General features: G+C 35.1%; 2 protein-coding genes and 1 long non-coding RNA gene across 3 annotated transcripts in view; 1 reads left to right on the plus strand and 2 right to left on the minus strand.

Annotated features, from left to right (window-relative positions):
• Window positions 1-9,684, plus strand: part of sog (chordin short gastrulation) — an 84,214-nt gene extending 74,530 nt beyond the window's left edge. Inside the window, exons 4-9 of the mRNA XM_074175647.1 lie at window positions 623-685; window positions 1,067-1,695; window positions 1,752-2,139; window positions 3,232-3,713; window positions 4,343-5,038; window positions 6,503-9,684. Coding sequence (XP_074031748.1) covers window positions 623-685; window positions 1,067-1,695; window positions 1,752-2,139; window positions 3,232-3,713; window positions 4,343-5,038; window positions 6,503-6,691 — 2,447 coding nt within the window. The 3' untranslated portion in view covers window positions 6,692-9,684. The remainder of the gene's footprint in view (window positions 1-622; window positions 686-1,066; window positions 1,696-1,751; window positions 2,140-3,231; window positions 3,714-4,342; window positions 5,039-6,502) is intronic.
• Window positions 1-12,673, minus strand: part of LOC141482424 (uncharacterized) — a 442,404-nt gene extending 429,731 nt beyond the window's left edge. The window contains exon 1 of the long non-coding RNA XR_012465528.1: window positions 12,349-12,673. This is a non-coding gene — a long non-coding RNA (uncharacterized lncRNA). The remainder of the gene's footprint in view (window positions 1-12,348) is intronic.
• A 2,007-nt stretch (window positions 12,674-14,680) lies between these two features.
• On the minus strand, window positions 14,681-24,073 carry LOC111505492 (alanine--glyoxylate aminotransferase). The gene is made up of 7 exons (XM_023160311.2): window positions 23,828-24,073; window positions 21,581-21,773; window positions 20,809-20,974; window positions 18,646-18,801; window positions 15,349-15,444; window positions 15,005-15,253; window positions 14,681-14,899 (listed from the first exon to the last, which is right to left on the minus strand). Exons 1-7 carry the CDS (start codon window positions 23,975-23,977, stop codon window positions 14,734-14,736), a joined length of 1,176 nt encoding a protein of 391 aa, XP_023016079.2. The 5' UTR covers window positions 23,978-24,073; the 3' UTR covers window positions 14,681-14,733.
• Window positions 24,074-24,763: the final 690 nt, after the last annotated feature.

Consider the following 24,763-nt stretch of genomic DNA (forward strand, 5'->3'; position numbering starts at 1 on the left):
TTAAAATAAACTTAAAACAACAACGAACGAAAAATACTAGTATTATTGTGAAAGCGTGGGCGCTTTGTGCCATATTTTTGTATATCAAGCGCCCGTCGCTTTTTCAACAATAATTCTAGTATTTTTCGTTCGTTATTGTTTCAAGCTTATTTAAAAAAAATATTTTTTACTTTTTAGTTCGATGTACTTCAAAAGCGTGTTTCTTTAGTTTTTTCAAACTAATCATGAATGTCAAATTGAATGTCTCATGAAGAAAACTTGGAACTATTTTTTGAATTCACAAATACCCAATATCCCCAGAGTCGTAAATGACATATGACTTTTGGGATCTTGGACAATTAACTATATATTATATCAATTTTTGCCTAAGTATTAGACTAGCTGTTCAGCATCTTCCTTCACTTACTCTCTCCGTGATGTAAAGCAGACAGGTAGCTTTTCACCAACATTATTTCCAAAGTAAGCTAATTGTAACTCAATATTTTGATTCCCGTGTATTTTGATTGGCTATCAATGAATTCACCAATAAACTGCCATCGTTACAAAGTCGAATCAGTCAAATTTGAAAAATGTACGTGATAACGGCAAATGAACAATAAATTAATTTCAATTTTTTTTTCAGATCCCGATATCATAGACATCGTTCCTCAAAACGCAGCGGACGACGATGAAATAAGTAATAAACGTAAGCATATATTTCCAACATGACGAGAGAACGTATACCTTTCCCTCTATAATTGTTATTCCGTTTCCCAATGCCTCTTTCCCTGTCTACCATCACTAACTTTTTCCCAGTAACTTTCTCTGTCGCCTTTCCTTCACTTCTGCCTTCTTTTGTTCTCGCTTACTCTTAAGATAAGTTGCATCGCGGTAATTCAAGACCTAGCATAGCAAAACTTTAGTTAAACCCGAATTTCAGCAGATCGATACAACTTAGGCTAAGAGTTCATGTTCGTAGTGGTTTGATAGTATCTTCTTCAGCTTCTTACCAGTGTATTATTTTTTTTACTAATAACAACTTTTTTGTTTGCCCAATTGGCATATCTAACGAATCATTCCTTTGCAGATTTTGCGGCGCTTTTGACAGGAAGATCCTCGTTGGACCTTCACAATCACTCATGGTCCGATGATTTCAACAAAAACAACGTGGTAGCAACCGGTAGGTTCACTTTCCATAGAAAGAACCTCCACTTTTCCTTCTACATATCGGAAAAAGCAGCACGACCACGTTCTCTTCACTTCATAGACCACCAGGGTAACATCCTGGAAGAGTTCATACTTTCCCACGCAGGCGGACTGGTCAACAGCTTGTACCAGAACGCCACCAGAAAGGTATGCGGAATATGGAGAAGACTACCGAAAGGTTACCGTCATCTGTTGAAAGAAGAGAAGATGTACGTGGTCCTAATTTGGGGAAATAAGGACACCGAATTCACGTTGAGCGGTAGGGTGATGCGCTACCTCGCTCTAGGAAGCGAACAGTTCAGTTCCTTGCTAGAACCTGCACCTGGCACGGACTCCATGATGATGGCAGGCGCAGGAGGAACCGCGATAGTATCTACTTCCTCATCGTTGTCGCCTGTGTTACACTTAGCCATAATCTTTAACGGACTCTTCACAAACATTGACGACGTGGAAGTGCCACTCAACGTGATGCTTGTATTGGAGGAGAAGAAGCAAGTAATTCTTCAAGAAGTGAGTTCTAACCCGTACTTTCCTTAGCCCTTTTGCTAAACCCCGTTTTGTTCTAGAACATCATTGTTCACCAACCAGCCACAGACCTGAACCTCATCGAACTGAGTTCTACGGTATCTCAAGCAGATCTTCGCTCGCTGTCAAGGGGTCGTTTGGTGGTTACGGTGTCTTCAGTATCGAAACCTGAAGCCCTACGTTTAAGCGGGAATGTAATAACCAAGATTACGTGCGAAATTTTCCAAACGACTTTGTCTTCGGAGAAGCACTCGCAAGATGGCGACTCTGGTTTAGCCTGGATGTACTTAAACAACCAGGGTTCTTTGATTTACAACGTCCAAGTCGACAACTTAGATTCTGATACATACCATTTGATGACACTGACGGACCCGTCGGGAAAGAAGAAGGCAGAAGTTTATGCCCCTTTCCATAAGGGATGGGCTAATGGTAAGTTGTGATTCAACAAATTTGCATAGATTTTCCAACTGATATAATAACGAAAATAAGTCTAAATATGGTAATTCAACGGGCAGTGTTCATCAGTTTCCATCAGAAGTCATCAATCTATAGTCTTTTTGATAAGTCTCTCTCCCGATCTTTCTGAAGTATGTAAAAATCTTGATTTTTCAATACATCAAAGGTAATTAATTCTCATTTGAGAGCTACTCTTACCCTCAATAACTATTATCCCGATATTTTTCTTTCTTGGAGAAAATTTATTTTGAACTTGAATAGTTTACCTTCATCGAATGTACGGAATGGCATCAAACAATTTTCCCTCACAACGGATTTGTAGGTTGTATGGTTTGAAACAATTTTGTTTCAACAACACGATCTAGAAAATATTTTTTTGTGAATATATATGAGAATTCTACATCTTGGAGGTGAACATTTTCAAATGCTATGTCAGAGGTTCGGAATTCATTAAGTTACCTCAAAAAGTTTCTTTTTGGACTGTCTCTAGTTGAACTGTTTTGGCAATTCGTAGTTTTTCTTTATTTATCAGTTTTCAAGAAAACTGAGGTTATTAATCATCTATACAAACTCCATTTCAGTTGAACTAAACTCCCAACCCTCTGGGTTGGGAGTTTATACAACTCATCTGGGTTGTTACCCAAAAACTTCTGGTGAGAAAAGAGCTATCTAATGCTACTCCGAAAATAAAAAATTTATTCAAACTACCAAATCATTCCGAAATCAGATATCTCGAAAAAAATATGAGCCACTAGAGCAATTCAGACGTTGGTTTTTCATTCGAATAACCTTCAAAGCAATGTATTCTGGTTTCTGGTAATATATTTGTTGTTATCGTTCTGAATGATGTTCTTTAGAAGTATTTATAATGGGCAGCTATTTGAAAACAACATACTCGTACTGTGTGATTTATTTTCAATACAACTCTATAATTATAAGAGTTCAACTGATTTGAATAAAATTCTAATGAGGTCAAAGTTCAAAGTTACTCCTTTCCAATTCTTAATTTGTTAAATTCAAAAGATCAAATCAAACCATAGTACAAATTCTCAAATTGATCCTTAGGCACAGAAGAAAAAATGGCCCACAAAATCATAGATCCTCTTTACAACGGCAAGTTAGATATGAGTATCGTAATCGCAAACGACACCCTTCATGGCTACCTCTCCCCCAAGCTAGTGGCTGATGCGAGGGATGCTCCAGCTCCGGTCCTCCTCAAACGAGAGAACTACACCTTACCCTCCTCAGTGGTGGGAATAGTTTGGATTTCCGTCGACAATGACTGCCACTTTCACTACGATGTCTCCATATCGGGCCTTGGACACGACAGAAAACTAGAACTCTACATGGAGATGTATCCCATAATAGCACCTGGAGCACCGTACATTCAAAAGCACTTGGAAGACTTCCAGGGCAACCAAGTGGAAGGAAGCCCCGTCGAGGCACTCAGCAAGGAAGAGTTAGATAGATTGGACGGTGGAGTAACATTCATCAAGGTCAAGGATATCGTTTCGCAGGTTATTTTGCTCTCGGCGACATTACCTAAGGTGAGTTTTTATTCGTACTGTACACCATCAGTGTATTACCACACTTAGCAGCCACTTGCTCAGTGTCAACCAAGATTGATATCGCAAAAAGTTCTACTAAAAAGTTAAAAATAAACTATAAAAATAATTCATGAGAAACGCCACTACATATTTGAATCGAAACAAAGAAAAATTACATAGCCATAAAACAAAACCACCATATCCAAAAATTCTTAACGACTCCATTATTTCCATAACTGTTCAACTCCTCTGAAAAAATATCATGGTCAACGCAGTCAAAATGGTAAAACTTTATTGATCTAGACTATTTAGACTTACTTTTTAGTTGATTACTACTAACATTTATTTACCTGTTAAGCTAGGATTGATATAGAATCGTTTCTATATCGTTGCTAAGAGTGGGTCTTTTGTTGGGATTGGTATTGAATCCTTTGCTCGAAAACCAAGTTAGACTCACGCTTGCTGAGACTATGTCTAAGTATAACCTAACAACTACCCTTACCTATCTATAGGCATGCTTGCTCATATATCCTATATCTCCAAATATATCGCAAAAAATGACGAAAAATTCTTGTTGATGTATATTTTACCTGCCCGAAATCGCATATTCAACCAAAATCAAATTTCAGATGCAGTTGCCCCTCACCTGCAGATCACCCTTCACCGACAACAACGTACCGACTTTACTGGACAATCCCTTGACGCTACCGACAGAGGAGTGTTTCTTCGAAGGTAAATTCTATAAGAAAGACACCTCTTGGGAATCGACGAAAAACCCTTGCCAGACGTGCTTCTGTGAAGACGGCACTTCCAAGTGCGACTTCATGCCCTGCCCAAAAATCGACTGTCCTCAAAACAACATAACCATGACGAGTGGGGAGTGTTGTCCGGTCTGCAGCAACCAACATGCAACAAAATCCGGCAGCAACAAATGCACTTTCAATGGTAGAATATATTCGGCAGGCAGCAAGTTTTATCCCTTCCTCATACCCACCGGCTTCGATACGTGCACCGAGTGCTTTTGCAATCCCAAAAGTTTGGAAATCGAATGCAAGAGGTTGGACGACAATGAAAAGAATTGTTGCAGGAATTGCAAAAACATAAACTCTTCTGCTTCGACTTCCAATGACGACGGCATCACTTTCATTCAGAATAAGTACGGCTCGAAACACAAAGAGGACAATGGTAAGCCGCCGGCTTTGATAATGAAGGAGGGAGGCTGCAGAAATCAAAACGACGAAAGGAAACCTTACCCCAACGGAAGCAAGTTCCATCCCTTCTTAGCATCGCTCGGGGAATATAAATGTGTCACCTGTACATGTCATGTAAGTAGTTTTCATCAACTGGAACCAGTCACGATACGATAAGTTTGCAATGATGTCATCAAACCACCAATAACGATGTCCGAGTTGTTTCCATGAAAAGTATAATATTGGTGCGCATAATGTTGGGGTAAAATAAATTCTTGATAATATAATTTGTTGACATCTCTGATAGCTGAGAAATACAGGAGAATGCCGCGTCCCGTGTCATGTCCCACAATCGCACAGAGTTACCAACATGAACAGCATGGACATTATTAACTGTCTTTCAAAAAAACCTGAGGCACTTATGTATTTGGTCATACTTTTCCACCATATATGGGCTTCAGTGCAAACTTATCGTGAAAATAATATAATTCATGTCATTGAAATGACAGCTTCATCAACATCGTTCTGTTTGAAAAGTAGTAATGCTGGTGAGGCTAATATTCTACTGTCAAAAACATCGAAGCAATATCCCATTACATAAAATCGATATTTCTGAATATATTTTATGTATTTGATTGTCTTAAGTATAATAAGATTCTGCGCACGTATAAAATGTGATGTTCATTACAGTGAACCTTTTGAAACCTTCTAAAACCTCTGTTTGTCATTCATTTGGTGTTCATTATGTGTAGATTTTAGATTCATGTAGATTGGTTGTTGGGTCCAAAAACATACTTTCCACAATCTGATGTTTATTTACTGCACTGTATCTTGGCATGATAAGGCCAAAAATGATATTGCAGTCAGCACTTCCGTTACCTTCCAAGCCAGTTTGGCCACAGCACTTAGGCCACTTGTGACCCATTGTACATCCTCCCGAAGAGTTGTCCTCCTAGGTCATCGTCCATTCTGTCCCTTCCAGAAAAGTGGATAGGTCACTAGGAGACATCTCCTTTATATTGGCAGGTGTAGGCCAAGACTTGCCGAACACACACTCTCTTTGGCAACCTTGAGTTGTCTCACGTTGGCCTCCGCGAAGGTTTTGGAAGGTGCAGCGACATTACTGTCGTTGCGCGGCTTCTTCAACCTTCTTGGGGTTCCCTCCTTGAAGGTGCACAAGTGAGGGTGCTTTTCTGCAGGGGCAGCCATCGATTAGAGTTACTCACTTCATTCCTCAATTAATTCTAATACACTGACCCGTTACTTGGTGAGAATTTGTAACACTCATGATAATAATTACAAATCTTCACAATATTTCCGATATGCGTTTTACTTCAAGATTAGTTTCTTCAGTTGGACCAGTCCTACAACAGTTGGCCAGCAGTTTCTTACTGACCAGTTGGGCCAGTAGTTTCCTACAATAGTACAACAATAACTACTGTTGTAGCGAAACGCGTATTGGAAATAAAGTATATATTGTGAACATTTGTAGTTAGTTATCATCATGAATAACATAATTCCTTCTTCTTCAAATATCTAACCGAAGATTAAGTTTCTGACAGATAGATTCCAATGACTCATATTTAACGTCTATTCCAGAATGGTAGCCCAACATGCGTAAGGCAGAGGTGTGAATGGAAGACTTGCAAGAAGTTATTCGACTTCCGCAGAGAACGGCGAGCCAAGAAGATGCCGATGGACCTCTCAGATTATTGCTGTACTGTCAAGGAATGTAAGAGAATGAGGCACCGAAAGAAGGTGGAAGAGAGGACCTCGCATACGCAGTGAAAGACAACTCACGCAATTCTGGAACTTTCAAACAGGCTTTCAAAGTCCTAGTTACCCCCTTAACCAAAGAAGACTGAGGCAGTTATGAGAAGAGAAGAGAGCTGTCATATTTATTTTGTATTTTAAGTATCGCTCAGGGTGGGTGTGGAAAACTAGTCACAATTCGAAACGTTTCATTCCTAGCGGGTTTGACGTATTTACTTGGCTCGGGTAATTGTGATGCATTTTTCGCCACTTCACCCTGTATGCTGTATATACGTTAGGAACGAGCGGAGTCAAATCGATGGTGGCTAATTGAGATTTTATTTATTTATATTTTTCTAGTTATTTCTGAGGGAAGTTTCATTTGACTGCGCTCAAAAAACTATTCACTATTTATTCAACAAAATTATTATAAATTATTCCATAAATGTATAAAACAGAGGGTTTCTACGAGATAGAATTCTCAATACTCACTAGAGACGAAGGCTGATAGATCGTTTTGGGAAAAAATGAAAAACATACTCTGTTGTATAATATTTATACCTTTAATTTATTATCGTTATGGTGAATTTTATTTTGAAATTCGTTATGACGAACTTTTTTTTGTTTTTTCCCTGGTTGAGAGAAATAGAGCTAAATCATTTTGACGGTGGCCAAAACGTGATAGATTTTTCCAGTGAGATTAGTGATGGTACGAGTGACTTCTCAATGAAAAAACGAAATGTCTGTTCAATAAACTCCTATTTTCTTCAGGTTGTATACTCAAGCAATGAAAATATTCAAGTTCATATCTGAATTTCAAAGTAAGTTGTTCCATTTCATGTTTCAATAATGGAGATCTCATAAATAGTTGTACGTAAACCAAAATTATCCATTCGATGTATGTAAAACGATTTTACTTCCTCCTGGTACTTTCGAACTTGTCAAAAACCGAATGTTCCATGTTCGAAGCTTTTTGAATCCTTCATCACTTTGTATTACACAACATTCTTCCAAAAAATTCAATCTATACTTTCAAATTCCCCAAATACGATTTTGTATGAGAAGTGAGAATAAAGTTTATACTCTCTAAGTTAGTCTGAAACATATGAGCATGATCTACACATCTTTCTAAAGAGTGCATTGCTTTCTTCCTTTCTTAGAAAGTTTCTCACATTTTTTGTGTAGAACGCAAAAAGCTTCTTTTCATTAAACATGTTATTATATGAATGGATTATGCAAAAAGTATTTACCACAAAAATAGTTTCTTCATTATAAAAACTGTTCTATCAAAATTGCTGTAAGAAGTATCTGTGTTCTTCTAACTGTTGAATACAAAAGTATTCTTTACAAATCAGAATCGGAAGTTTTCAACTTGCTAACAATGTTGAGTGTTAAATTCTACAGTTAGGTGTCATGTTTTATCGGTATTTACAAAATAGTCTTTATAATCTAGATTCAGCTCTCGTAGTGAGTCGTTTTCAGAAAATGTGTTTATTTCAATCAATATTCAAAACATAATGATTAAAACTTAGGACACGAAGTTCATTTTCTCTGTTTGAATGTTAGATTGCCTCAAAAATAATTTTGAAAAATATGGACGATAATATATACATACATAGGAGTAAACAAAAAAATGTTCAGTTTGTTAGACATACGTTCAGCAGTAGCAGGTATTACAATTTCTCATTGATATTTCATTAGGCATTGACTTTGTCCTATTCAGCTCTCATAACATACAATGTTCATATGAGCATGTATCAAATTATTTATTCAATAACATCCGTGTCAAAAATTTCCCAGATTGTTTGAAAATATGCATCTATTTCCAAAAATACATAAAAAATATTGTCTCTTCATTAGTCTTGTTAAAATTGTTAAAGAATTATGGAAGACTATGAATGTTTTACACAACAGTAAACATGTATTAAGAAATTCAAGCAGAATATTTTTACATTATTTCAGACATTAATTCTCATCTGTATCCAAGAAAACACTCCATAAAAAGTAACTGACACGAGTGAAAACAAATGATTGTTTCAAACAATATTTGTTCAGAATCAACTCAAATAATGCTTCTTCTATTATAGCTGAACTGATATTTTATTGAGCCTGAATAATTTTCAGTTAAATTCTCTTAAAAGATCGTAATTTGTTCTTTATATCTCGGCTTGTGCTTCACAGAACTCTTGAGGCTCAGAAGACAATCACTGGTACCAAAACTATAATTAGTTCATTAGTCCTAATTTTTCTGTCCCACTATCATATGAAACCAAATTATTTTTTAACAAAACACAGAGAAACATTTGGCCACTTTCATATTTGTAGTAGGACATATCATATTTGGTGCCATTATCGAAAAAACATAGATACTTAATTAGTTGTTGTGTATTTGTTATGAATGTCAAGAAAAAATTTTGAAAAAGCGAAAATGTTATCGGACGTGGCTTGCCTATACTCGTAGGAGCATTTACTTACAGGGTGGCTGGACACTTGGACTTCGAGTACAGATCATCTGTATCGAGAAAACCCCGTATTTGATTCCAGAACACCTTGTATATCATTTAAAATTTCATTCTGGAATCTCCCTTTGCAATACTACAGTATTTTGCTAAATGATTACATAGTCTAATCTTAGTAGTTTATGAGTGAATGTGATTTTTTCTAAAATAAGAACATTGTAAATATTTCAATTCAGTGTGCAGGTCATGGATAGCAGGTAAGAAAATTGTATTTTTCTTCACCTCTATCTTATTAAATACTTTTACGCTTTGTAAATTTGTTTTCTAGTATAAGCTACAAATGTACGTAAGTGTTAGATGAGAAAAAACTTATATGAACTAACTTCTTTTAAGTTGTAATATAAATAGTTGTAATATGGGCCTCATGATATTGCATTTGGTAACTTAATGATTCTTTGTCAGTAAATCAATGGACTTGTAAATATATTAGCAAATGCAGTGAGTAACAGTAAAGCTATATTTAAATCTAAGTGTACCTGCTAGGTAGATATTATATGCTTCATTAATACATTTTTTTTGTTTTAATTCGAACATCTCAAACGAAATTCATAACCACTTGAAACAAATATTTTTTGAAGAATAGTAGAAATGAAATGTATGGTGAAGTAGAAACTGATAATACATGATGAAATAAGATTCATTTCATATTAATTATGACATACATAGAAGAAACATGAACCTTTTCACATGATGCACATAAGTTTTTCTTTTTTGACTTCAGGTTAGGATAAGCAGCTTTTCTTACATATTACTTGTGAGTACATGAAACACATGACCGTAATTATATGTTGCAACTGTGAAATGATTTAAATTTACTTTATCAAAAAAAGTTGGGAACTCACTAACGAAGTTGGCACATTCGAAATATTCAGTTTATAGTTCTGGATGAAAAATTTGATATGAAAACCACAATGAACTCTAGATTACATCAATAAGAGAGTATATTTACGGTATGCAGACATAATTGAAAGAAGAACTGACTTGAAGATAAAACTTCCCTTTTCTATAAAAATCAATCCTGTTTTTTTCCAAATACATTTTCTTCCTATTATGTAGTATGGCATTTCTTGTAAATTTCGTCTAGATGCCAAGCATGTTGGATCCAGTGCCAGTTATAACATCTACTTTAGAATTTTGTTGAGAAAAAATGGGTTTAATTTATCTGGGTTTAATTTAACGTTCTTGTTAACATGTCTGAGTTATACAGTCAACTCCTTCGTCGAATCACACTATATTTTATCACTACACTACATTTGACTGGAACATAATTTGAATAAAAAGATAACACAATCAATTTATTCAATTCAGATACATATTCTTGTCTATAATGGATGTTAACATATGTTAAATAACAATTAAAGTAAATTAAAAAAAAATAACAATAAATAAGTGGTGGGGTTCAGTTTTTGGGAAACGCCTAAGCTAAGCTTGTGTTGCGTATTTTCGTAGATCTGGACACAACCATGAATGTAAGTAAAAAAAAAAGAACTCTTCATTCCTTTGAGTAGGTAACAAATGAAAATTTGTATTTCAAAGAAATTGATAGAAATCAATGATCAACTCCCAAGAGGATTGGACCAGACAATCAGGCGACAGGGAGGCAAGTCTAAGTGAGATAAAAAATCATTCAGCCATGATTCAGTGAGTTGATTCAAAGGTTTCTTTCGGGAAATCAATGTTGTGATCAATGAAGGATCTAATTGTTTACTTGCGTTTGACATCTGGCAATAATAAATTCATGGGAAAAAGTTTGGCTTTCTACTACTCAATCTTGATACAAAAACATGTATGAGTCTTCCAAAGAATGGAAAGAAGCAATCAATTTTAAAAGAAGTAACTTGATACAGGTATCATACGCCTCTATTAGCTATAGAAAGGTCTTGAATCTGTTTTCCTTTCAATAGCCAATATCTTTCAGTAAGGGTAATGACATTTCCTCTCATGGAGACCCTCTAAAAACAAATATGACGGAGGCGCCACGAAGTGGTCAATAGAAAAGCCATGCTGTCTTTCTCTGCAGCTGACACTGCTATGCAACTGGTCCAAACCAAAGCCCAAATGCAACGCATTAATGATCCAACAATGTTTCGACCTGCAATAGATCTCATCGGTGGTGCTAGACTGAACCACAAATGCATTGCTGGACTGTACTGTTATTGAGATGGGATCGTCAATCCTCGAATATCAAAGATAAACCCGATACGATATATAGGGCCTTCACAAAATCAAAATTGGGACATGTTAACGAAGAGTAGCTAATATCATTCCTAGAATAATAATTGAATATACTCTGACAAGATTTTCTTCACAGAAATAATAGCTGAAATATAACAAACATTGCTTATTTAAAAAAGTTATTAGCAAGCATTTTTTCAATGTCAGGATAATGTGTTACATTCACAATATGCAGAAAAGCAATAAAGGTCAGTTTAATCTTCCCCTTGGTGATCGAAACACGTGTCAAGGTGTTGAAAATAACGGTTTGGTGTTGGGATAAAACTCCAGTAATATTCAAGGTCACATTGATTATTTGAACAATCGTTAAGTGACGAAATTTTGGAGTATGGTTTAAGATATTCTGCATATAAAAGAAAATTCGAGAATCTGAAGCATTGCTGAATAATGTTCATGAAGATAAACAACTAATGGCTTTGGGAAACACCTGACATTGTTTTGTAACGATTTTTGGTAATAATTCGATATTTATTACAAATGAACGGAGCAAATTACGGAAGTAGACTGAGTACAGTGACTCAATCTTGGCAAATACCTTATTGAAATCGCCGTATTTTGAGTCGTTAAAATAGTTTCGAATGATCCTTTTTGAAAAAACGTGTTTTTCATCAGTTAGGTGAGTGATTTATCCGTATATAAAGAAGCCAAATACCGGAAACCGACCATCTTATCATAGTTGAGTTATATCGTAAGACGAGCATACCTATTAGGCTATTTAACATTTCACAAACCAATTTGGCATCTTGAGGAAATGAAGAAAACAGCAGAATAGAGCTGTCAGATGCTAGATTTAGGCTTGATAATCAATATAAAACTGTTGATGATTCCAAAATTTTGAGTTGTTTTTTGGTATTACTACAGACGTTAATTCTGGTTTGGTAAAATTTACTATACCTACTTATATAAAAATTTATTCTCATCTGGACTACAAATACTCACATTCACATTTACGTCCCAGAATCCAGTAATTTGACAAAGTTCTCACTTACAGTTCACACACTTCTTTACGGTTTGAAAATCGCAATTTTATCACAATATACACCCTATAAAAAGCGGGAAAGTTATCCCTGTGGAATTGTTTCCTCATAGTAACAATTCCAGCTGTCGTGTTTTTATATAAGTCTGTCTATTTTTCGAATTTCTGAAGCTAGGCGAAGAGCATCAATATTTTGACCACCATTTCATAATATAATGTTACTTCAACTTTACTGAAAAAAATTATTGACAAATTGTTTGAATGATCTCGATTTATTTGACTTCAAACAACGCGTGTACCGTCTACTGATGAAAAATATATGCAACTGTTTTTACAATTTGTGACTTAATTTAGTTCGTCTATTGTGTAATAGATGGCGAAATAAACAATTGTGTGATCTGTAGGTAACTCAAATAGCCAAAATTTTCCGAAATTGGTCCATATCATGTTTCGCAATATTGTTGTTGCTGCAAGGTCTTATTTGAATTCCTTCAACATCTTAAATCGATGAAGAAGCTTGATTTCAGTTTAGAAATAGAAATGTATTTCTTTCAATGATTTGACTCTTCCTTTTCTGTTGAAATAAATACGAGAAAAACTGTACCGCATGCGGAATACATGAAATACTAGAAATAACAAAGGAAAATATCGAAATTTTATTATCAAATAATAACAGGCTCTATTAAGAAGATACGCTCTGTTTGTCATCTATGAATGAAGGACAAAATTAATGAATATTTAATTATTTTTCATCCAAGTTTAAACATACTTTCTTTTGCTTTCACTGTAACAAAGCTTCGTCGTTACAAAAAATAACCGATTTTTTTAAAGAATTGAGCTGTTAATAAAAAATTAAAGCAATCTTATTTCTCTTCAAACAATGGAAGTTGGGTTACATTCTAGTAGATTGGTTATAAATATATATTGTTCTACTTCTTTTCTATAGATGGCGGAAGCGACTAACATTCATTCAGGCAACCGTAAGAAATGCAAAGTCGCTTGAATTAGGAAAATAATAATAATAGGGAACATTTTATAAAACAGGATTTCATTTAACATGCTCTTGAAAAAGCTTGGAATTGATTCACCAGAAATCAAACATTGTTTTTCCTCCGAATAACTTATTATGTCAAGATCAAGTTACATATATTCATTTGCACAGAAGAATCTCGCTTGTATATCTCGCTTGAATTGTGTAATGCAATAAATTGATGAAATCATTTAAGACTAATTTTTTCTTTCTGAAGCATGTTCATAAAAACTTGTTTTTGAAAATGTTATGATTGTTATTGTATAATGTTGCCAATTTTAGAGAATGTTTGAGTGACGTTTTAAAATTTAGGAAATTCTGATGATGTGTGATACATCAGTGGAATTGTCGTCAAAAAAGCAAACTCATAATGGTTGTTTCTTTTTTCCGGTACATATGAAAACGCTAAATTGGTCATGTTTCCTTTGAGACGATACGTGGGATTAAAAATCTGTAAACACCATCTTGTACAGCTTGAGAAGTGGCAATAGTGGCAATGAGAAAATATTTTTGGTTTTTGATTTCTCCTTAAAAACGTCAGAACAAAATTAAAACGAAATTGAATATCTTAGAGTCTCATCGTAATTTTCTGACTTTTGAAACCTCATTCAATTACTTTTTTTTTTTTTTTTTTTTTTTTTTTTTTTTTTTTTCTTTTTCTGATTGATTCGGCCGTTACTTGATGAAGATCCATAGTAATTTCACAAACTACACTTAAACGATTTGATCTCCACTAACTTTATTGAAAATAATCATAACATGTTTCGCTAAAACATTAGCTTTTTCAAATGATTAATTAATTGAAATCATTAATCATTTGAAAAAGCTAATGTTTTAGCGAAACATGTTATGATTATTTTCAATAAAGTTAGTGGAGATCAAATCGTTTAAGTGTAGTTTGTGACATTCAATTACGCTTTGAAATGGTAAACTTGCTCCTAATCCAAACGACTTTGTATCTCTGACATTTTCCAATTTTCGTATACTGCCCCTGCTCAGTTCGAACTTATTATAATGATATAATTCATTCGAAAAAGTCAGTGAATTTTTTTTAAAAGACCAAATTTTTCAAATAATGTATACATTAATTGCTTGTTTCGAATTACTATCCATCCAATTATTTTCAAATTATTTTGAATTGATCAAATTTCAATACAGTAAGAACTAGTTGTGGGAATGGTATCAATTTATCAAAGAGAAATCTCACAGTTGAAGATTCCGTACCATCCCAAAGTGTCACTCCAAGGTTATTCAATCAATTAATGTCATGGAATATTTCAACTTTATTTAAATACATATAAAATTTCTGATGATAAAATTACAATTTTGCTATTGTTTTTTTTTTTGCATGATCCAGGGATTCTTTCAGAACCTCCAGTGCGAAATCCACAGTTTCTGGTTTGGCATTGTAACCCATTAAACCAATTCTCAGTATGTTACCTATTGCTGTCGGACCAAGACCAGCCGCTATCTCGAAGTTATACCTAAGAAACAAGTTGGGAGTTGGAATCAATTGTCATAATTGAAATTTAAGAAATTTCACTATTTCTGATACTCTTATGAAAATATATTTCACAAACAACTCTTACTTCTTCATAGCGTAGTCAATGACATCTTTTTTATCAATTCCACCTTCCAACACCAAAGATGTAACGGTTCTCAATCTGTTACGTTCATCTTTAACAAAAAATGTTAAACCCAAGTTTTCGAATCCCTTTTTCAGCCTCTCGTAACATTCCTCATGTCTTTTGATGACGTTCTCCAAACCCTCTTCTGCAAGCATAGCTAAAGCTTCTCGAAGAGCACAGAGAAGATTTGAGCAGGTTGTATGGTGGTAGCTGCAAAAAGTATGAATAAATATTGTTGTGATCATTTTTAATTTCGAAAGCTTCCAAGTTCCACATATCAAATAAAATAAGGCAATAGAACTCACGGTCTAACATTCTTAAAACAGTTCCACTGCTGCCCCAAAATAGTCATATCCCAGTAGTAGACGTTTCCAGCCGTTTTTCTTTCGAAAATTGCTTTCCTGAAAAAATGAAACGTTTGTTTTCTCGGACCCACTTATGTAATATTATCAATTGACAATTGACAGATATTTATGATTTAATAACGACTCAGATTAGTAACTTTCAACAGTACATTCTTCTAATTATATTTATGATTTCTCAAAATAACCCGTCCAAAACCATATACCGTGTGGTCCACTTATATTTGTTGGTTGTTTGAATTTCGCGCTCAAACTTCTGTCAATGTGATTTTCCAATGAGAGCCGACATAAACTTATTGGTGCCGCCATGTTCGTTGCAAAAACAATTGTGTTGTTTTTCGGGTGCAGTGATCTAATTTTCGTTTAAATAACCACTGTGTTTCTATTATCATCAGTGTTTGTTTAACTGAATTTATTTGTGTTTGTTGTGGTGAGCAAATTTTCGTTTGAAGGACAGAACCTGCCTTGGGGCAGAACCGTATGGGGTAAAATCAGTTAGTATACCCCGACATGCTAACATTTGCCGCGCAATTATTCAAGAATGACTACTAGACGGGACTGGGATGTCGAACAAATGAACTGCGTGACCGCAGAAACTTTTGGATACCTCAAAGCCTCTCAAGTCTTCGGCGTGCCAAAAAGCACGTTACAAGATCGTGTTGATAAATATTGACAAAATAATGACCCAACAGTGTCAACACAAAATGGATTAAGCCGATTCAAAATAATTTTTCAGCTGATCAAAAAGCTACTCGCGTTCATCGACTGAGCTTATCAACTCACTGTGGTATCCATCATAATCTCAATAAGAATCGGAAAGAAGCTGGAGAGGATTGGTTATCCTGTTTTATGAAGAGACACCCTGAACTGTCACTGCGTGCTGCTGAGCCAACCTCTATTGCAAGAGCCATGGGTTTTAATAGAGTTAGTGTGGGTGAGTTTTTTGATTCGCTTGAAGATCTGATGGGTCAACATAAACTTCCACCAACTCATATTTTTATTGTTGACAAAACAACCGTGCTCAAGAAACAGCAGAATTATCGCTTTGATAGGGAAGAAGCAAGTTGGTTTAGCAAGTTCTGCCGAGAGGGGTCAACTGACTACTGCTGTGCTTTGCATTATCTTCCTCTGGATATTACTTGCCATCGCTGCTAATATTTCCTGAATTGCTGAATTGCTTGATGGCACCCCACGGGGCACCATACAAAGTCAAATATTTGTTCAATGGTTAGATCATCTGATCTCATCTGTAAAGCCTACAAAAAAAAACATTGTGTTGCTCTTGCTGGACGGACATTCCACCCACGCAAAAAAAACCTTCTATTGATTATGAAAGCTCAAGACAATGGAGTTATTATGTTGAGCTTTCCCCCACACTGCACCCATAGGCTCTAACCATTGGACGTCAGTTTGATGGGCCCACTGAGTACCTATTACAGTACCTGGAAGAATTTTCACGCAATTTCAGCTCTCTAGACTCTTTGGTGAAGCTTACGCCAGGGAGACTTAAATGCAAAATGCCCACTCCGGTTTTTCCAAGACCGGCATATACCCTACGAATCAAAATGTGTTTGGTGAGGCAGATTTTGCAGCTGCTGAAACAACGGAGATGGTTTTACTAGAAGAAAATGCCACTTAATCCACAAATACAAACACCATGCCTTCACATCATCTTTAGAGTCATCTATTTCGCAAGAACCCCCAGTTGGAGAAATTTCAGCTTTTCCTGTCAATTCGTTATTAGCCACTTCTTCTACATTCACATCGGTGGAGTTGCAAACAGAGTCTACAAGCAATATGCAGTGTATTATTTCCTCGACACCGGGTAACAGCCGACCAGTCACACTATCTTGTACCACCGTCGGATATAATGCCTATGCCTCTAGTAGAAAACAGCACTAAACGTGTCACCCGTGGCAGAGGTGAAACTTTAATAACTACATCATCTCTATATAAAGATGAGCTTCTAAGTAACTCGCAGTCGAAAATTAAAATATCAAAGCTGAATCTGTCAGACCAAGAAAAAAAATAAAGATGAGGTAAAAAGTAAAACTGGAGATAGTAAAGGTCTTTGCTTGTACTGCCTTGAGAAATATGGTCAAACTCGCATAGATGAGGTTTGGGTACAGTGTACTTCCTGTAAAGGTTGGTGAAGGTTGTACAGGTCATGATTCCGATGATCTTGACGATTTTTGTGCACCAAATGTATATTGTGAATGTTGGGGCCAAATCGCAAAAATAATTGCACGAGATTTTAAATTTTTTCACAAATTATTTCAGAAATCACATGCTATCCAAAATAAAGGTCTCGCATGTTATATTCACTCATTTTTCAATTACCATTCAAACATGGCGTCATTTTCAAAGTAGGCGTATAAGTCGATATTTCCAGAATTGCGCATGGTTTAATGATTAATAAACTTCAAGCTACCGTCATTGAAGTCTTTTCTGACCTATAATTATATACTATACTATAATATAATAATATACTATAATTATCCATAAACACACGAGCACCAATGTCGATCTCTCTCTCTCTCTCTCTCTCTCAGAAGTCCAAGGAGAGAGAGAGAGAGCGAGTTCGACTCCAGGTGCAGAACTAATAACGGATGGCGGAAATTAACCCATCTGTCATCTGTTCATAATTGGTTATTAAGATTTTGTCACGGAATACTGTGCTTTTTTGTGATTTGATTTTCGTGTGTTATGTGTGTTGCTATAAAATGGTCAACTATTTCAAAATTGTTGCGAAAATGAAAAGAAGGGATGTAACCAGCTTTCGACTATATTTTTTGTAATATTGTTCCATTTCTACCGATTTTACAAACTATTCTATAATAATTGGCCATGGGTCTGTAAGCTTTCTTTATTGACGTTTTACCTCTGTTTAACATTTTATAATTACTACCAGATATATACCGATAAAATATCAGGTAACCTGTAACTTTCTGATCAACTCTTAAAAATGGTCGCAAATTCTTATTAGGAATAGACTACTGTTAGTGATTTCACTTTGGGTAATTCACACTGCCTTGTGGACATTTTGTAAGATACATAAGTTCATAGAATTTGAAGAAAAGTCATTTGTGATAATCGTGTTAATTTTTACCAATGTTTCCATTTATGAGTTAGTTGATACTTTGAGTTTTAACATTCAAGGCAAATACTACCAATTTATTTCTTTTTGAAGGCTTTTCTCCTCCGCATTTGGACCAATAAGGTAAGTACAAAAATACTCACTGTGCCCTAGAACTAAAGGAGATGAGAGTTAATCCGGGAGGAACTCCCAATACTTTCTGTGCCCCTGCATAGGCTACATCCACTTTCCATTCATCCATAAGAAATGGTACTCCTCCCACAGATGCAACTACATCCACGGCTAGAAGACAATTGTATCTGAAAAATATCACTTTTACTATAAAGTAAGGAAGGTTAGAAAGAAGAAAAGATTCCATGAGTTCATGCAGCCAGATTGGAGACTTGCAAAATTATGATGCTAAACAAAAAATGTGTGGTCGAATTTATTGTTCCATACTAGTTAGGGAGTGAAAGTTACGGTTGAGCTCAAACCATAACAATTTAATAGAAGTTATTGAAGCAGTTTGTTTCTACAACTGGTTTTGGAAACTCAATTTCCTTGCCACAACTTCGCAGGAGAATACAAAAATGACTAAAATATGCGGAAGAGGATTGTAATAAGGCTTCCTTCTATATTGGTTTCAATCGGTTGGCAACTCAATTTGACATCTGTTCAAGGTTAGGTTAGGTTAGGTTAGGTTCAAGTAGGAATACACGTTTTCTCATTATGCATTGTTTGGAACCTTTGGTGTTTTTTCCGAACACCAAACCGTTATTTTCAACACCTCGACACGTGTTTCAATCACCAAATGATCATCTTTAAAAGGAAGATTAAACTGGTCAATCACGTGTCGAGGTGTTAAAAATAACAGTTTGGTGTTGGGATAAAGCTCCGGTAGCATTCGGGTGTATAAAGAAAAGAAATGAATATGTATGTATGAGGTGAACTGACGTTTCGAGAAGAAACGCATAGAGTCTTGCTAACATTCGCCCAGGTCGCTTGAAGGTCACATGATACGGAATACAAAAAACTAACCAGTTATGCAATTCTTTATAGGTGGAATTATTTAAATTCTGAAATAAGGAAACAGGACAAAACTGATCAACAGATCTATCTCCTGAAGTTCTGTTGCAACCAGGGTATAACGTTCATTTTACCAGAAGTAAGAGAAATTCAATAAAATTAATAATCAAAAAAATCATTGTAAATTAACAATGATTTTTTTGTTTGTATTCTGATATGATGATAATCTGAAATGAAGAGTCACACTAAAATTCCAAATTTAATCGGTTAGTAGATCAAAAGCATCATTACATTCATTTATCGATTGCTAGACAACGCGTTTTCCAAAATACCAGAATCAACTATTCTGTCCTTAACAAAAAAAACTCTGGCACCATCAATTGGTCGAACGAAAACTGAAACAACGAATGTTAAACATAAACGAAGTTTTTCAAAAATATTTGAAATCTACCACCAACTGAGAAATAGCTTTGTACGTCACTTTACAACTTTTCTGTCGATCCAACAGATGCTATTTCAGTAAGGAACTCATTGTGTGAGGTGAAGGACCTTCAAGAATATAAGAATCAGCAAAAACTGAAACAACTCAAAAACAAAGACAAGCGATAGGAGATGACAGTCATATTAAATGTTCAGTTGAAAATATTAGGGGTTCCATTGATAACGTATATTATTCCATTTTTATATCGCAAGAGAGTTATGGCCAGTTGTTATTGGCCTAATCTTCGGAAATATCTGAACTTCACACTGAAAATTATTAGAACAACCAGTGTCTTTAGAAATACATTGGTGTAATGTACTAATGGATCCAAGATAAATGACAGGGTTTTCGTCCAAGACACACCACGTCAGAAATGTAATCAACTCCACTTTCTTCAAAATAGAAATGTGTTTAGGAAGAAAATTTGCAGACCAAGAATGTGTATATCATTAGATGGCAAACTATTCTGGACCTGGTTCTGCGAAACTGATTTCGATGTGTCACCACGAAAAAGTATTTCTAAATTGAAAGGGGAATGTGGTGAACTTCCAAAAGAAGGAACGAAGCAATTTCATTCAAACTGAACTCCTTACAAAAAAGCATAGATGTTACTTTCAGATACAAACTGGAAGAAGAATCCTTTTTGAAACAACTACTTTCAAGCAAAGATGGAGAAGTAGAAAGCCAAAATCTTTCTTTCTCCAAAATGAATCTCTCTTTCACAAGCTACTACTTTTTTGTGAGCTCATATTCTGCAGAATAGTTGGTTCTGACTTTCAATAATTAATGTAATTTACTAGAACAACTTCTCAGTACTTACTTCTGACAGATTTCTCCAAACCCCTCAATTGGCTGCCAAATTCCTGTGGAACTTTCGCCTTGAACAACGAACAGTAATTTTGGTTTTAGTTTCAGAATATAATTTTCTACTTCTTGCAAACCGAAGACGTCTCCAAGATTCTTTTCGATTTTTGTAACGATACCACCTGAAATGTCAAAAATGCTTTATGAAGCTTAGTTTTTTGAAAAACGTTTGGAAAGTTCAAGTCTATTCTAGCCAATTGGTCGATTGGATGTAACTGGTTTCTTTAGCCCAAAAAGTCCAAGTATTTCCAACTGTTTCATCAAAGAGGTCCAATGTTTTTTTCCGAATTTTTATATACCATTCAATTCGCAACTAATTTTAGACAAACAAATTACTACCCGTCTCAGATATTCTTTTGAATACAATTTTATGCAAATTATTCAACGGTTGGGGTTTTCATTACGGTTACTGAAAACTTGAATTGACATTTTCCGCATCATGGTCAGTGATGATTTTATATCTTAAGTGATAATGAAGTATAATTTTGCAAGAGCAAGAATATTATGAAACCCACCTCGACTACAGTTTCTGTAGAGAAATATCGTGAATAAAGTCTATTGACCATTGAAAACGCACCTACTTTGAAAATAAACTTCACAATATTTAACGCCTTGTCGGCAACTGTGATTCTGGACATGAAAATGTGAATTTTGTTTTATTATATTTGAACATGTTCAAAATTTAAGTTGACTGAATTCGACCAAAATTTTTGTAAATACAAACCAACCACATCGTTTCGCCATATCTGCTGCTCTGGATCCCCATAAACCATTACTGCATATCAATACTTTATCGCCTGGTTCTATCAAGTTACTCATTGTTGCTTCCATTCCACTATGTCCAGATGCACTAATTGCTAATGAGAGCTCATTTTTTGTTTGGAATAGGTATTTTATACCTTCTTTTATTTCGTCCATAATCTGGAATATTAAAAAAAAGTTACATATTAGTAAGTATCGACTATTTACCCCAAGACGGCTTTGAGCAAAGAAAATTTACTGGTATCGTTTAGTAGGACCATCATCGCAGATAATCCTGTCCTTGGTCTACTTTAGAGAAAGTATCATTACTCGGTATCAGAAAAGCATTTTATTCTAGGCTGGAATGTGAATGTACATCATCTTATATGAGAAAGCACAAGCATCAATATACCTTTTAGAATATTTATCTGCTGCTAAAGTGAACATAACAAACAAAGAAAATAATAAATATTCAATTTTGGATCACAAGCATTCAAAGTTCGACTTGAAGTCAACATGATGCATGCTCATGGTAACATATGAAACCAGCTATCATGAAAGACGTACCCTTGTGAAATGAAGTTCCTCGAAAGGACGGCATCAGATTGACGAGAAAATTGAATGAGAAATATCAGCCCTATCTAGTAACATTTGAGCGTCAGTGAGTTTTGAGAGATACATTTACCTGGTTCCAGACAGTTGTGGACGAAGGATCATAAAGAGCTCAACTATACGGATCCATAAGGGGTCTAGTAGAAAGAAATTTCAGAATCCAAGGAATTACAGGGCAAAAGTTCCTTAGAACCTCAGCTTTTTTCTATCTCACGAAAACTGTAATATGCCCTGAAATATTTTGTGTAGAACATGTGGTTTGATAAGGAAATGATCCACTGGTCATATCATGAGGACATCAAAACAATATTTCTATGTTTCAATGGCAAAAAATGGAAACATCAATGCAAATTGAGTTGCAGAAAGTGTAACAATTCGCGTGTTTGAGAATCCTAGGGGATAAAAGCTTCTTCATCATCGAAAAAAATGTGGGATACTACCAACAACGAAAAGGAAGAAAATAATTACAATAAAAACTCCAGAGGCAATGCTAAATCTTCCTCCATTAACGTGTATGTGATGAAAGGAGTAGCAACAAAACAAAGGAGTTGTACGCATTGTTATGGTATCCTGGTGGGTCCATCATAGATAAAGAGGTCAGCCAAGATTCAACTCCTTGCAAGCATCCTCATCATTTCAACTATCGTAGTGAAAAGATATACACTTCCTTAGCTTGCTGAACATCACTAAAAACCCTCAATTCTTTAACTAGTATAATGAAGTTGCTATCTTCGTAATGAAGAGAGACACAATTCCTTTTTTTGATTCAAAAGCTTTCTTCCCTATATATTATAAAAGTCTCACGAGAGTCTGCCTGTCTACCTGAATGTGGTAAACTCAAAAACTTAATGGTACTTTGCAAACTATGGTTTTAACTAAAGTACCATTTATGTGAATTGATTGAAATGATGACGTTATCAATGAGTATTTGGAGCGAAGATGCTATCCGGGGAAGTTTTTCATCGAAAACGCTGTCTCATTCCTTTGAGATATAACTAACCAAAAAAATCCTCGGTAGCATATCTCTATCTATTAATCTACATTTGAATATTTAAAAAAAAATTCTAAAATATTTTAGAAAATTGTCAAGAATGCAGTTTTATTTGTAAAATTATTTAGATATGATATTTATCCTCATCAAATTGATACAGCATTTCATTTACCTACATTATACTTGTTCTTTACACCATACAATTCAAATCAAAATAAATTCAATGAAGGAAGGTTGCAGTTGCGTTGTTTTTTGCTTGAAATAGTGAATCACTTTGAAGGTTAAGGCCATATTTTTGTTTTGTGTACAAAACTGAAATCGATAGTAGTGGGTAAATTTTATCAAAACTCATCATCAGTTACAAGCTGATGTGAACTATGATAGAAAAATTCAGGTATATATGCATATATATACTTCTATATATGGTTAGTTACAAAGATGAATTCTTACTTTAAATTTGACAACTCCCATGAGTCGAGCCATTTAGGTTGATATCTAATGAGATAGTTTCAAATAAACTTTGAAGAAGTTACTTATGTTATTTCTGAAATGAAAAGTGATAATCTCAATTCGATAAAACCATAAAATTAGTGCATATCCATCTTTACGAAATCAAATATATATGTTGTACCTGGAAAGTTTCTTGATGCATATGTCCTAAAACACTATAACTCATTGCCTGCAAAACTCTTGGAGGGGCATTTGAAGGCCCCGGTCCCATAAGTGTCTTCGAAGGCACAACAAGCGACTTCTTGAGAACTTCTGGAGGTGGTATTTCCATGTCAATTGATTTTCTTGAATTCACAGTTTTCTTAGTATATCGGATAACTGCTTCTACCCGAATCTTCAAGAAATGAAATGCTACATACAGTGTTGTGGTTTAATCTATGGTCGAGTCGTGTTGTTATGACCTCTGCGATAAGCAGTGATTATGTTTATCTCTTTAAATGCCAATTTATATTGTACGTTGGTGTTTTGAAATCTTTTTATGTTACCTATTTTGTTGTATCTGGGCTGAAAATTAGGTTATACAGAACCTCAAGACGTACATACATCGTTTTGGAATAGTTCATATTGTAAAGAGTAAAAAACACGTAATAAGAAGTTTACTGCAATCTAAACTGGAAGTGGTATTTTTCAGGAGAGGTTAGTTTTTGGAAAAAAAACTATTTCTTTCAAGTACGTCCGATTTTTTCCTTACACCATCACCCACAGTTTTCTTTATAGTATTAGAAATAACGAAAACTATACTTTGTCCATACAAGCAACAGAGTGCTTCAAAACATAATCATGCATAGTACACGTAATCTCCCAGACAAGGCTGCTTGTACAGAGCGATTATTTTTAATAAAATACGGCTGGGCATAGGAAACCTTTTTAGGTGGAGTGTATGGACACAAATTAGCAGTTTCTTCAGCCACATCAGTACTTGCCATTTTAAACATTTCAAACTTCAAAATACCGTAACATCACAGGCTTTAAAACGTAACTGACCATCATCCGTCAGCCGATTGCAGTTAAACCTGATTGGCCAGGGTAAGAAGGCTTGTTTATTTTACCTAATAGA

This window comes from Leptinotarsa decemlineata, unplaced genomic scaffold, assembly GCF_025532065.1.
Source record: "Leptinotarsa decemlineata unplaced genomic scaffold, Ldec_3_MD MMD2_tig00001064_RagTag_RagTag, whole genome shotgun sequence".
Lineage (NCBI taxonomy): Eukaryota > Metazoa > Arthropoda > Insecta > Coleoptera > Chrysomelidae > Leptinotarsa > Leptinotarsa decemlineata.

Bases quoted from the DNA above. Each gene is read 5' to 3' on its own strand.
- LOC111505492 (XM_023160311.2), bottom strand. From the start codon at position 23,977: ATGGAAATACCACCTCCAGAAGTTCTCAAGAAGTCGCTTGTTGTGCCT. The intron at 15,445-18,645 runs GTGAGTATTTTT...TCATTTTTTCAG, and splicing joins TCCTTTAGTTCTAGGGCACA to GAAAGCAATTTTCGAAAGAA. The intron at 15,254-15,348 runs GTGAGTTCTATT...TACTTTTTGCAG, and splicing joins TGTTTTAAGAATGTTAGACC to CTACCACCATACAACCTGCT.